Raw genomic sequence first — 15004 nt, 5'->3', positions numbered from 1 at the left:
TCTCAAGAGTCTCCTCCAGCACCACAATTCAAAAGCATCAATTCTTCGGCGGTCAGCTTTCTTTATGGTACAGCTCTCACTTCCGTACATAGCTTTCCGTACATAGCTTTGACTATGAGGACTTTTGTTGGCAAGGTGATGTCTCTGCTTTTTAAGATGCTATTGAGGTTTGTCATCGCTTTCCTCCCAAGAAGCAGGCGTCTTTTAGATGTATCTAAAAAAATAGGAGCCACTTAGATTTCCTAGACAGATATTGAAAGATAGATTCAGATATCAGATATGAATGTTTGAATCACACAGAATATGCATTTGTTGTAGAAAATGGCAGTATTTTTGACACTTCCCACTTCTGAGGTGCTGCCATTTTCTGAGGTGCTGCCAAGACAATTAAAAAGCAAAATGTACTGCAGCAGAAATGATCAATTTATATAAGAAAGGTCCAAACTCAATATAACATGAGATATCCCATGATTGGATATCCTGATCTCTTTCTGTTTATTTCTTTTGGAGTTTTTTTTTGTGGGGGGAGAGAAAAGCCATGGGAAGATTCTGATGTGAGTTGAGCTTCCAGACCATTTTTATTTCGGTATCCAGAAGCAGCTTGAGGTCGTGAGATGAGGTCATTCATAAATACCAGTCATGTATGAAGTATGATTCATAGCCCTTACTTCCAGGTAAATGGGTACAGGATTGCATAGTAATTTGATCTTCTCCATAGCTGGCTGCTAATCAGAAGGGTTGGAACTGGAAAAGGGACAAACACAGGAGTGTTAATCCTTAGCACATGTGAAAAATTGGATTTGTCCACCCAAATGTCTCATCTCTAGCAGTTGCCCTTACATGTCAGCAGCTCTTGAAGTGGAAAATATATGATACTGAGGTAAATCTTTTGAATGAGGTTATAGCAATGAAAAGTTACCTTGTTTTAAGTACAGACAGGGATTTCTAGGTGATAGCAGCCCAAGCGGGTTGAAAGTAATTACTAGTGTTTTGTTACAGTGTTGAGGTTGATGAGAGGAGAGTGTATTTTGTACCATAGCTAGCAGCTGGTGACATTTGCATTTAAAGGGGCCAGAGAATGAAAACGCAACAGTCGTAGTTGCTGTTGAGAAAAGCTAGTAAATAGTTACTCTAAAAGTGTAACTACAGTAGTAGTTAATTTAGGGTTTGGAGCAATAAAGAATTGGTTTGAAAAAGTAAGCTGCCAAGCTCTGGGAATGTTACAACACATTTAAAGTTGCACCATTTTTATGGTCTCTCAAGGTCATGAATCCAAAGGATATGGAAACAAAACAAGCACAACTAAATCAGAATAGATTCCGCATTTATAATGTGGCTTCACTGGCTTTCTGTTATAAGAACAAGTCTATGGCTCACTCAGGCCTCGCTTTGTGGTGCAGACGGTAGTAGCAGTACTTTGAAAGCATTTACTCTTTTAGAGTAACTGCAATAAAACTTAGGCCAGACTCAAGTAAATGGAATTTAGTGGCAACTATGGTTAATTGAGATTTGCCAACTTCAAAGAATGGTTAATTCAGCATGCCTCACCATATTTAGGGTCAATCATAGTTTATGCTCTGGACCCAACATGTAACATGTTACTAATTGGAATTGTATATGTCTCTGTGTAGGCAGTACATCCAATCTCCTCATAATGTCACTAAGAGAGAAAGGGGAAAGAGGAGGCCATGAGTCCAATCTGAAGTAAATCAGGATTAAACCATTGTTTACTATTACATCTGAGGTAGGCCAGTGTCTATGGTCAAATGGGTTTTTACCCATCCTCTCGTAAGGGGAGGCTACTGCTATTCTTAGTAATCAAGTCACAGAAGCCGTAATGACAGCCTTTTGAGAGTTCAATTTCTGCAGCTTATCGGGAATTTGAAAATAGAAGTCCAGCCTAGAGGAAACAAGCATATTTCTCTCCATGTATTTTTCCCCACATGGAGAGAACTATTTATCTGAATATATATGGTTCAATAAGAAATGTAAGGAAGCTCAGATAATTTAATCTCTGCCGCACCTGGTGGTGTGTCTTTTTTAAAAAATGTATCCTTGAAAATATATGCAGCAAATGAAATGCAGTAGTGATTGTGCATTTTTAGTCTTCCAAGATGTACAGGCCCAGCTGTCTGTTTCCTTTGCTGGGCTAATGACTTCATTTAGTTAGCAATTGCCTATGTCTGTGGTAGAGTTGGCATTTGAAGACAAAAAATGTGCATAATGTTCAATTGAGAGTGTTGTTAGTTTCTTGCCAACTGTGACTGGCATTGTTACAGAGGTGATGGTGAACCCTGATTAAGGGCAAGTGAAACATTTGCTTGAGGGACAGAAGAAGCTATGGTAGTCAGGGAGTGTAACATGCAGCCCTGACCTCAGCTGTCCATCACAGCTGGGTAGTGGATCATCAGCCAATGAGGGGATGGAGGGTGGTGATGAAGGGGGAGGAGCTGAACTATATAGGGGTGTGTGAAGTGTAAAGAGACAGATAAGGAACAGATTAAGACTAGAGAAGAAACAAGAGAGAGCTTGTTTGAAGGCCTGTGAGCCAAAGTAGTCAGTGAGGGAAAGTCTGTGTTTGATTAAATAAGAAACAGTGATTTACATCATGATTATCTTCCTGTAATTTACTTATTTTATTTTGTGAACCAATAAACCAGTTTTGTTTTTAAAAGAAACCTTTGTCCTCCTTAAGCAGTAGAGTGGTCTTAATCAACTAAATAGGCGGGATATAAATAGAATAAATAAATAAATAAATAAATAAATAAATAAATAAATAAATAAATAAATAAATAAATAAATTTGGTAGCAGCAGTGTGAAGAGGAGTAGTGGGTACTCTGGAAGGCCTGAGTTGGCTGAGATTTCAGAGTAGCCTGCTACAGGGAGCATACATCGGTGTAATGTCCTTCTAATTCTTTTGACCAGACAGTGAGTGGGCAGGCACTGCATTTGCACATAGCCCTAGTTGAGAGACTCAAGGAAGCTGAGGGAGAGTACATGCAGGCCTTTCCAACAGAACACAAGAAGAATTCCACCAGAAAGTCATTTTATATCAAATTGGCACCTAGAGTCTGTTTTACTTTTTTTTAGATATATTGATAATTCATATCCAAACAGCTGCTAAATTTGTACCATAGAGGATTGGCCCTACTGTTACGGAGACTGAAATTTCTCGGTTTCAAACAGGAGATTTCAGATCTCATGAAAGAGCAACAAATAGTTCTCTATTATTGCTGCATTCTTAGTGCCAGGCCTGTGAGAAAAGGTTTATGAGATCTTCTGACTTCTATGCTGAAATAATTTAACTGATCTTGGGTCTTAATGCACCTTGATTTGGTGCAAGTGGGTACAGCAGTTTAACCACTGCGCCACAAGACTCTTTATGAAGAGGAAAGTTTTAAATATTGTTTGTGTTTGGATTTTTACATGTGTTATGAAAAACAGGAACAGCCTAAACCTACTTTGGCTGCAGACTGTAGCACCTCTGATGTTGTATTCAGGTTGCTTCTATCTATCAGTCTGGCAGAAAGAGAAAAATACATGTAAAAGCTGTGCGTACCTGTACCTGTAACTCCTCGTCCACCTTGTTGTTGGAAATAGTTCTTGTGATGTCTCTCACTTGCGCTCTTGTATCTGTCATTTGGGGGATTCCTGTATTTCCGGGTCTGCTGTGCCTTGTCAGGGAAAACTGCAAGGTGGTGCGAGTGACTGGATGAGAGACAATGGAATGTTGCTTTCCTGAGTGCCTGCTCATTGCCTCCGTTGCTGGGTTTCCCTCCTCCCGCCCTGCTACAGAGGGGCCAGAGTCCATTCAGTGGGAATGAGCTGCCATTAACAAGGGTGAAACAGAGAGAGAGATGGAGAGAATCAAGAGCCAGAGATAGATGCACGAATGGCACAAAGCATTCTGATGACGTCAGTTCTGGTAGGAAAATAATACAGAGTTCTCTGGAATAGGCTGCCTTCTGGGTATTGCTTTTGTTTCTGCCAACTACTGCTGGAGAAAAAAAAAAGACCTGAAGTGCGGGTTGTAAAACACCTCAGTTAATCTTTGCCGGCTCTGCTACCAAGACGATTCTTTGGCCATGGTGAAAGAAAAAGGTAATTGATTCAGCCATGTACCCTTTCTCGGTTAAGACTTAGATGGCTTGGCAGATTGGTGTGTCATTTCTGTTTGTTCTTCCCCACAGAGAGCTTGCTTCTCCAGCTTTCTTTCTTTTTAATTCACTTATTTTTAAAATGCATTTGGTTTTTACTGTGTCATTTGTATTAGATGTATAAACTGAGCAGTGGTTTCCTGAATTAAAGCTCCACATCAACTTTGATGCTTGAAAAAAAGGAACACAGTTTGTTTGTTTCTCTAGAAAGGTCATTCTATTACACTCGGGATTGCAGCCTGTTTTGATGGGTGCCTTGGCATTGTGACTTGACATGCAATAAAGTGCAACTCAGAAGCCACGTATCTTAGAGGTGTCCCATCTTGGAATTTCTCTCAAAAATAAGTGACAAAAAAACCCACAGAATTTTAATTGCCTTAAGGATCTTGGCCCAATACAGGAGATTTTCAAGCTATAGTGGAGAAGTGCTTCTGACATAAAAAAAACGGTTCTAGAGCAAACAGCTTGAGTCATCCCACAGTATGACTGTTCTGTATGTGAATAACACAGACTTGTGGGATGCACATGTGAAGGATTGCTCATTTTAGAAAAGATGCCTCTAAGCCTTTTCCTAAAATAATGCAGCAGCAGAAGATTCTGAGATTTGACACACAGGCCGACAATTCAAGGAGTTCTTGTATAATAATTTGTTTTTTCCCTTCATGCTCGGGGAAGTGTAATATCCATAAACACTGATTGATTCTGACACAAGAGAAAAAACTTTGTATCACTGTAGTTACATGAGTTAAGCCTGTTTCTGTCACTATATTTTAAAGATGGCATTTAGGACGCCAAATGCATACTAGCTCTAGGAAACAGACTATTTAGGAAACCATGGGAAGCCAATCTGGCGTGTTATCCAAACTTTATCCTGTTACACTACTACTGTATTTCTGTGCATGGGGAAAATGCAACCAAGTTTCCTCATTGCACTTAGAAGCTAGGAGACACTGCTGAATTCTTGCTCACCAGGCTTGGTCTTAAAAGTACAGTTGCCCTGCCAGAAATAGTTTTGGTTACACACCCTCAGTGTGCCCTCCGAATATATAAAGAAACAGTGGCATTTCCCCAGCTAATTGGACACATCTAGCTCTACCCTGATCGTGTTGGTTGATATTAAGGTTTGAAATATCAAGCATAGTTCATTGTGGTTGTTTGCTGCACAGTGCAGAATGGGGGAGAGCACAAACATTTTGAGGGCCAGGATGGAGTAATGACTGGTTCTTATATCTTGTGGGAAGCAGAACCTGTTGTGTACTTCCTGTTGTAGTTTCTACATTTTAAAAACACAGGCTGCACCCACCAACACTATAAGGTAGCAGCCCTTTGGACACTTAGAAGGAAGATCCAGGGAAGCCAGTAAGGTCTAATGTTGGGTAATCATGATAGGGATATAGTGACAAAAATGTGAACTGCCAACCCAGTTTTCCTTTGTGGTGATTCTTCCTCTTCACTCTCACTTCTAGGTTGGCTCTTCATTTTTCTCATTGACTCTTGAGGAAATAGCCTTGGTCAGCAAATTAATTAGGCAGCTATATAACTGCAGATATCATTTCAGCTGGAAAAACACATTCGAGTGAAATGAAAGCTGGTTAATAAGAGGAGCTTTTCCCCCTCCAAAATTTTATTTTCAAATGGCTCAACTGACATTCAGTTACCGTGAAGAGATGCTAGTTGAAGATAGATTCTTGATGCTGTCGCTTCACACCTTCACATGTACATTCTATTCACTCACATATCTGTCAATTTGGCCATACTCTTTTAACTGTGTTGTGTCTTGCTACACCCTACAACCTCTTCTATGTAGGAGCAATTAACAAGAAAAATAGCTTACATGTTTTCATCAGCCTGTACCTATCTTCTAAGTAGTCACTTGTTAATTAAAAATTAGGAGCCCCAGTGAGGAATGTAACAAAGTGTGCTAGCCGACATTCTACCATAGTGATTCACCCCACAACTATTTGGCTAGCCTCTGTTAATCATAAGTGCTTCTAAAGTGCAGCCCAAAATCTCTGCTAGACTGTTGCTGCTGAATATGTCTGCCCATCAGCACAATTTATACATTTTAACAACAAGTTAAATCTCATTTGCCATTCCTCATTTGTTATTCTTGTGTTCAGCCTCCCACTATGGAGCAGAGTTTGAAGTTTTGGTTTGCCAAAGACTAGTATTGTCTTCTAGGGAGAAGTTTGCTTTACAATGGGCCTTATGCTGTATGCTATAGTGTTCAGCCTGTACAAATCCAGAATGTCTTGTAATGATAATGAGCATTTAATTTTCATTTTTGTATATACTGTGCGGTGTTTGTCCTGCAATTGTGGCCCACTGTAGGTCAAGGTGGAGCCTCATAGTGGGCTCAAACCCATCTACTGGAGATCTAAAGCATAGCCAGATCATTTAAATTCATGGAGAAGCACACTGCTTGCATGAAATGTAAATCTAGAAACAAACCCACTCTGCAATGTGCAGATGATTTCTGATAGACAAACGGAATATAAGTACAATTCTATGAGAGTAGCAAGTTTGAAAAAAAATACAGCAATACACTGTAAAAAAGTGGAGACGGTACTGCTTTTTCTTCTTACACAAGGTCACTTCAACTGCATCCGTGTATCTGGGAAAGTCTGCGTGCTATCCGCTTTTAAAGTGCTGATTTTAGCAATCAGATAATCCATCCATGTTTGGATAATCAGCATTTTCTCACCATGATTAGCTTGCTTACCGTGCAGTGCTAAAAGTGGAAGTTAAGTTAACATTATTTCAGGTGGACATTGAAATCCTATTTCTCCTTCTCCCTCATGGTTTGGATAACCTCATGTAGGGCCAGCCCTCTCATTAGACAAAGTGCTAACCTTGTGTTCAGTGTCAGCTGTGCATGGGGAATTATCATGGTTAGAAAAGGTAGAACAGGGTAGAAGGGAGCAGTGACGTTTTGGAGGATAGAGCTATAGGAGCTTGGTAGCTTGCTCTGCATGTGCTAAGCTAACTTGCTATTCTCAGACACAGTGAATGGTGCTGTTCCATTGGCAGTATTGAAGCAAGATGTACCTAATGTGTGAATCAGTTTCTGAATGTGGACTGGTGAAGGAGCATAATTTTATCCTTTGCTTTAGGCAACAAATAATCTTGGCCTGGCTCTGAGCTTCGGAGTTTTGCCCTTTTAATGGCTCCGGTTCAGATGAAACAAACAATGCCTTTGCTCCAGTTCAAATTGAATAAATGAGCAATTTTCTTCAGGGTGGCCATAAGAAAGCCAATGTGGTATAGTGGATAGAGTGATAGATTAGGACTCAGGGGATCTGGGTTTGAATCCCTGTTTAACCATGGGAACTCACTGCAGGATGGCAATAGTAAAAGTATTCTTTAAATAGCTCACTTATTTTGGAAACTGTACTAGGGTTGCTATATGTCAGCTGTGACATGACAGCACACAACAACTGCTACCTGGGTGCTGACCATTCAGAATGTATCCTGAGTAATCAGAACACTTGAAAGACAGTGGGTGTAAGTGAATGTTTGTATAGTCCTACATTTCTCATGTTAATAACTCCTATGTCAGCAAAATTCACTCTAGCCTTTTCTTTAACAGTCATTTTCCTGCAAGCAAAGAGGAGTCTGATGTGCAAGTGCCCCTGTAGGTCATTGACCTCCTTGTGTCTTTTGCATTTGTTCCGGGCTGTTCTGTGAAGAGTTGATCCCTGAAGAAATCATGCAACCCTTTGTCTCAAATACACATTTCTTTGTATTTTACCAGTAGTATGTTTAAGGCATAGGAAGTGTGTTCTTATGATTTTTGGAGTGTCTTAAAGCATAATTATCAAACATAAGGCTCATGTGCGATCTTAATCATGCATACTCCTACCATATGCTAGAGAGCTGAGTAAACAGTATTCAGTCCTAGGAATTAATCCCTTAACAATGCACAGAGTTGGTGTCTGTCCTCTGTATTACTGCTGTTGGAGAGCACATTACAGTATCAGCGTTTCCCTTTGAAATAAATTAGCAGTTCAGGCATCAGTGATAATGGAAAATATGGACTTGGCTATATTTATAACCAAAAATAATAGTGCAGAACCCATGATAGTAGCCTTTGGGAACTCTGCTTTCTTATCCCTGAGTCAGTTACACAAGGTATACAGATGTCTAAGGTGATTCCCATTCTGTCTCTCTCTCTCCCTCCTTCCCTGCTTCCCTCTCTCTCTCTCACATGTGTGTGTTTGCGAGCACACACACACACACACACACACACACACACACACACACACACACACACACACACACACACACACACACACACACACACACACACAAAAAGCTATCAATGTTCTTTTGTATTTTAGAATTTATCAGAACTTAGGCAGATGCTGATGTACTAATAACCAGCAGGTCATGTGGGCTTAGAGTTCCATTTTTGAATATTTCTTGATTGTGGCCCACATTGTGTTTCCCTTTAATATGTTAGTCAGGAGGCCATTACAGTACACTTTGAGTCTACATATGGCAGAGTTCAGAATGCTGAGTCTGTCTTCTAATATTCACCTTTTACAAATCCAAGATATATTGTAGCACTATTGTGCATACATTTTAATAAGTCTGTATTTTTTGTAGTAGTTGCTGACCTACAATGGGTTGTGGCCCATTGTAGGTCAGGGTACAGCTTGGTGGTGAGTCATAATGATTGTGTATCACTATGAGGTAAATCCAATGTCTAGTCTCAGCTTAACTGAGGGTGTGACTGTATTGCAATATACTCCATAATTAACTCTAGGTTTAGCATGATGTAAATTAATTCAAAATTTCCCAACTACTGGGTTGTAAGCATAAAGGGAATCCACAGTGTTCTTCCAGGAATCATTTCTTTTTAAACACCTGTCAAGAGTTTATTTATTTTAAATCTTTTTGTAGTGCACTGGTTTTTTTTTTTTAATTGCTTTTGGTTGTATGAACAGCCATGTATGCAAGGGTGTTTCCTGTGCTAATGTCCTGGTGAAATGTTGAGGTGGTGTGGGTTGCTGTCCCACTGAGAGATCAGCAATCATGCCTGCTGCCTGAACTTTTCCCTTAAAAAAGTTTTAAACTAAATTGTTTGACTTTAGTGCTTCATCACAGATATGCTGGAGTCTTTCTGTCTGCAACATAGATTCAGTGCTATGCCAGTTAAAATGAAAAGAGAAAAATATTAACTCCAGACAAGATGGTTATGGACAAAGACACAATGCAGGCAGAGTCAGGAGAGACCTGTGGGCAGATCAGAGTGTCAACCCAGTGCTTATTTGAGGCAATTTAAAGAGCAGTGTAATCCCCTGCACCAAATCAATTTGGTTCAACCGAGGCTGCCCCATGAGGGTGGGGAGAGTGACACAGAGGGCACATGATATTGATACAACACAGCTCTCGAATTATTTAGCCAATGTAGTTGCACCCTGAATTAGCTTGACTAATGCCAACCTGCAGCTTCATTCTTTGTAACTGTGCTTCATCTATGGAACTCTCTCCCACTATTAATTTGCCAAAGTTCAAGGTTGAGTATTTTCTTGCTGACTGCCCCTGGAAAGGTGGGACTTGATTTTGCTGCAGTCATAGATAGATTGCTGTTCCAATTTTTGTACATAGTAAACTGCTATGATTGTACATATAGGGAAACAGGAGGAAAATAACTTTACTGATGACAATGATACTTAGTGTCTTTTGATTTCTGAATGATTTTGTGTATTCTGTGTTGTGACCTCAATCTAATAGCAAGTGCCAACTAGACTAGAACCACTGAATCAATGTTATATGCACTTAAAATTGGTTAAGTGGGTCTAGATGTGACTAGCAGTTGGATTTAGACCTATGTTTATTTGTTCTCATATGAATTTTGGCTTCAGCTTACAGTATGTGTCTGACTGTGTTCTGTGTTTTCATAGCAAGTCTGTTAACTACGAATTGTAGTTCTGAAATCAGATATCTTTTTCCCCCCAAGTCCTGTAAACATAAAATAGGCATGGGAGATACGTCTTCATCTCTCTGAGAAGACAAAGATGAATCTTGATGGCACAGCTAGTGGACTAAATTTACACCCACCCCCAGAACCCACCGGTCCATTTACCATATAGTGCATGGTGCACGGGGCCAGTGTCATTGACAGTGCGCAAATCGTGGCAGTAGCCTGTCTGGCACTGCCCTGCTCCCCTGCTCAAATGGGCACTCCTACAAGGGGGCAGGATGACAAGTCTCCCCACTCAGTCTCTGAGTGGCCATCCGAGCAGGGAGGCGGGCAGTGCCAGCTGAGCTACTACCGTGATTGCCATACTATTGATGACACTGGCTATGCACTCTTCACAGTAAGTGAACCAGTGGGTACTGGGAGCAGGTGTTAATTGGGCCAGCTGCCTGTGCTGTTGAGATTCATCTTCGTCTCCCCTGGGAGACGAAGATGAATCTCCCACATCTAGATTAGATTAGGCATCCTTCAGTCTCGAGAGACTATGGTAGCATGTTCTGTATGGCTCTGTTGAGCCATCATAAACTGTGGTGCCCTTTATTTTCCTCGTGAAAGGACCTGATGATGTTAAGGAGCCAAGGTGAACATCCAGTCTTGGGAAGGATTTTAAAAAGGCCGTCCCTGCTAACCAAATCAAAGGCCTTTGTGAGATCTATGAAGGCCACAAAGAGTGGCTATTGTTGTTCCCTACATTTCTCCTGCAACTGTCTGAGGGAGAATACCATGTCAGTGGTGAATCTATTAGCTTGAAATCCACACTGTGATTCTGGATAGATTCTGTCTGCAAGCATCTGGAGTCTCTTCAGCACATCATGGGCTAACAGCTTCCCTACAACATTGAGAAGAGAGATGCCACTGTAGTTATTGCAGTCACCCCTGTCTCTTTTGTTCTTATACAATGTGACGATGTTTCCATCCTTCATGTCCTGTGGTACTCTACCTTCTTTCCAGCAAAGACAAAGAGTTCATACAGCTCGGTGGTGATGATGTCTTTACAGCACTTCAGCAGGAATGTTATCCTTCCCAGGTGTCTTGCTGGAGGTGAGGGAATCCAAGGCCGCTTTTATTTTTTTGCTAAAGTTGGTTTACTATCCAACTCTTCCAAGACAGGCAGGCACTCGATGTTATTTAGTGCCTCTTTGGTTACTACATTCTCTTCTCTATAATGTAGCTCAGAGTAGTGCTGCACCCAGTGTTCCATCTGCTGTGCTTGATCCTGGATGATCATGCCTGTAGCAGACTTCAAGGGAGCACATTTCTTCTGAATTGCACCTAAGGCCTGCTTGATACCATCATACATTCCCTTGAGGTTATCTGTGTCCACTGCTATCTGTATCTGAGAGCAGAGCTGGAGCCAATAATTGTTGGAACATCTCCTGGCAACCTGTTGGACTTTGCTACAAGCAAGTCGAAGAGCCTGCAAGTTGTACTCACTAGAACAGGCTTTGTAAGCTGCTAGAACTCTCTGCTTATCCTCAATGGCTGGCATCAACTCCTCCGAATGGGCTTCAAACCAGTCTGCTGTCTTTTTTGTCTTCTTGCCAAATGTGGACAAGGCGGTGTTATACACATCGTTCTTGAAATGCTCCCATCGTTCAGGTGCACTTGCCTCAGCTGGGCCTGGAAGGATTTCCTCAAGCACTTGGGCAAATTTCTCCACTTGTCTTTCATCGTGAGTTTTGCTGATGTCAATACGTGGTCTTCCTTCCTTTTTCGTGTGGTACAATCTCTTTGTTCATAGTTTTACTTTTCTACTAACTAGGGAGTGATCAGTATCGCAATCAGCACTTTGGTAATTGCGTGGATCATAATACTAGCAAGGCTAGAACATCTAGTGAGGATCAAATCAAGGTGATGCCAATGCTTGGATCTTGGATGTCTCCAGGAAACTCTGTGTTGAGGCTTCATATTAAAGAACGTGTTGCTGACACAGAGACCATAATAACAGCAAAACTCCAGCAAGCGCTGACCATTTTCGTTCATCTTCCCAATGCCAAAATAGCCTAGACAAGTGGGCCAAGAATTGTGATCAGCATTAAAGTCTCCGAGAATGAACAGCGGCTCTCTCTCTGGGATTTTTTTGATAGTAGCTGCCAGATTATCATAGAATTTGTCTTTGACTTCTGTTGTGGATGACAGTGTTGGTGCATATGCACTGATGAGGGTGACCGATCCCGCTGATGAGTGGAGTTGCAGAGACAGGATTTTTCCACTCCCCACAGTAGATGGAACAATGGATCTCAGCAGAGTATTTCTGACCACAAAGCCAACACCATATTACCTGGTCTCAACCAATGGTTTTCCCTGCCAGAAGAATGAGAAGTTTTTTTTCTTTGACAGACCCCACGTCTGGCAATCTCGTCTCTTGCATGGTAACAATGTCCATCTGCAGTCTACTCAGTTCCATGTTGATGACAGCTGTCTTGCGTGCATCATCTATTTCCTGCAGGTCGTAAGAAAAGTCAGGGGTCATTGTCCGAACATTCCAGGTGCCCAACTCTAGGGCTGAAGTTTTCTTATGATTGTTGCATGGTGCAGGGTTATCAATCTGCTTGTTGGCTTTCACCCTAAACCCCACGCACCCTGTGAGGTTAACAGACTGTGATGAGGTAGCACCTTATTGGCTGGGGGCTGCCCAGAGTAAGGCAGGCAGTAGCTACCTAGTGAAGTGCAATGACCTCTCCCACCATTGGAAGTAGCCCCTGGCGTCATTCTCTATGCCAATCAAGCAAAGACTTATAACCAGTAACTTCTACTTCCTGTGTTATTTCGACACTGTATGCAAAGCTGGAGTCTCCTCTCCGGAGCACGAAGCCTGGGTAAAATAATATGGAGGATAGGCTGTTACCCAAGCAGCAAATCCCCCCTCTCCACATTGCTGAAATAGTCCAATGGAAAGGCAAGAGTCAATATAACTGGTTCCAGTGATGTCGCAGGAGTTGTCAGAACGACAGGAACTGCCTCCGGGACTCAGGCTCCGGATTTTGCCTTGAGGTTAACTCCTGAAGCCTTTTCCATCGGTGGATATAGTCACAAGGCAGTGGAGGTTTGAAATTGGAGTTTGCCTTCCAAGGCTGACGAGCCCCACCTACCCAGCCTGCTCCCTAATAGTGCAGAGATTAGAACACAGGGCTTCAGCTGCCAAACCTTGTCTTCCAAGAGGACCACCAACTAACATTTAGAGAATTTCTGCCCAGGCACCTCATTGACAAGGTCTAATACAGAACATAATCCACGAAAGCTTAGTAATAAGCGCTACTGAAGTAAGTAAAAATTGAGTATGGCTGATTTTAACTGGATCCAAACCCCAGAAATAAGTGGCTTTAGTTCAGTAGCCTGGCATTTGTTTTCTTGGAAGAAGTTTGTGTTATCTCATATATAAATTGCAGATAGTTTAGGGGCAACCTGCATATGATATGAATGATTCTTTACAGTATCTCTTTGTAGGTGTTGATTGGGGTTGTTCTTTTCAGATTTCAAGAATGCTAAGCCAGCGTAATGTGATGATCTGAAATTAGGGCCTCGGTACTGTGAAATTAAACAGTTGCTACCTCCCTCCATCCTGTTTCTACAATTTAAATTGATCCCTTCTGCTAAAACCTATTGACCAAAGAAGGAGAAAATGGTATGTAAAATGTCATTCTCTGGCATAATTTGAGAAGGTGTTTAAATTAGGAATATCATTACAGAAAGAATTAAATCCCTTTCTTTACAATCTATTTTGGAGACCCCCTCTCTTTTCTATGTAAACTTAAAATCAGAAGATCTGATCACAAATATTCTGAGTCATCATGTGTAACTTAGCCTTTAAGATTAAACAAGGATGAACATAGTAGTATGAACTAAACTTTACTTAGAAATGGATAAGGAATTCCTCTTATCCTGTGTTTGTAAAACATACTGTAGATAAAGGAGATTCTAGCATTGAAGAAGTATGCACTGGCCATTACTAGTTGTCTGGTTGTAATCTGCTTCCTGCATTGCATCTGTGGAAATTGAAACTATAGATTCTGAACATGTGCAATAAATAAAAAAATTAAAAATAAAAAAAAACAACTCCACACATTTGTTTCTGAGACATCTGTAATGTAGTTCTGTAATATGCAATTTACCTTTTCATCTTCCAGTTATTTCTGGTCCTGCTTTAGATATCTTCAGCTTCTTGCTTTCCTCTAGGCATGTAGTTCTGAACAAAGTAGCACTAATGAAATAATTAAGAGCAATTCTAACTCTTTAGAGAGATTTGATGTGTCACATGCTATATATAGACCAGCAAGCAAAGTAAGTCTCTCTGTATACTGGAAAAGTGTGAGAGGCAAAAGTAGATCAATACAAAGGTCAGGCCGCTTGTGTTCTGTAGCAATGTCAAAGCTGCATCGTGTCCATTAATCACAAGTGAATTTTGCAAAACATAGGATGGGAGCTAAGGAGGCCAGTGTACATGTTGGGGATTTTAGAATTTGAAAACTGAAAAAATTTATTGTGTGTTATTGTCCAATAAATTCATGTATATTTCTGGAGATTCTTTCATACTAAAATCTTCTAGGTGTTTCTGAAGAGTAGTGTTTCTTTTCTTTTAAAACTTTACTCTTCAGAAATATATAGAAGATTTTAGTATAAAAGAATCTCCATAAATGTATATGAATTTATTTTCTTTTACAACTTAGTCAGAGCTAAATGTGAGAGAGAGCTCTTGATACTAAATTGGTGTCTACTATTACATGACATCACCATGTTGTCTGATTTCTTGGCTTAACTGTATTGGTTGCTACTTGTTAGGAAAACATTCAGTGGAACGGTGTCACATTCCACACTGTTTGAAGAATAAGGCCTTCCCTGAAGATGCTTTGCTTTTTTTAT

At 40.7% G+C, this 15004-nt stretch overlaps 1 protein-coding gene across 40 annotated transcripts in view; it reads left to right on the top strand.

The window, feature by feature from the left end:
- Nucleotides 1-15004, top strand: part of ABLIM1 (actin binding LIM protein 1) — a 274524-nt gene that overhangs the window by 100366 nt on the left and 159154 nt on the right. For 3 of the 40 annotated variants that reach the window (XM_078389593.1, XM_078389585.1, XM_078389576.1), the window contains exon 1: nt 3734-4102. The exons of the other annotated variants lie outside the window; for them this stretch is intronic. In XM_078389593.1, the coding sequence (XP_078245719.1) occupies nt 4087-4102 (16 nt within the window). In that variant the 5' untranslated portion in view covers nt 3734-4086. Of the gene's footprint in view, nt 1-3733; nt 4103-15004 lie in introns of those variants that run through there. 40 annotated transcript variants of the gene reach the window in all.

Source organism: Pogona vitticeps, chromosome 3 (assembly GCF_051106095.1).
Source record: "Pogona vitticeps strain Pit_001003342236 chromosome 3, PviZW2.1, whole genome shotgun sequence".
Taxonomy (NCBI): domain Eukaryota; kingdom Metazoa; phylum Chordata; class Lepidosauria; order Squamata; family Agamidae; genus Pogona; species Pogona vitticeps.
The sequence above is the reverse complement of the archived record's forward strand: the minus strand, read 5'-3'. Positions and strand labels throughout refer to the sequence as shown.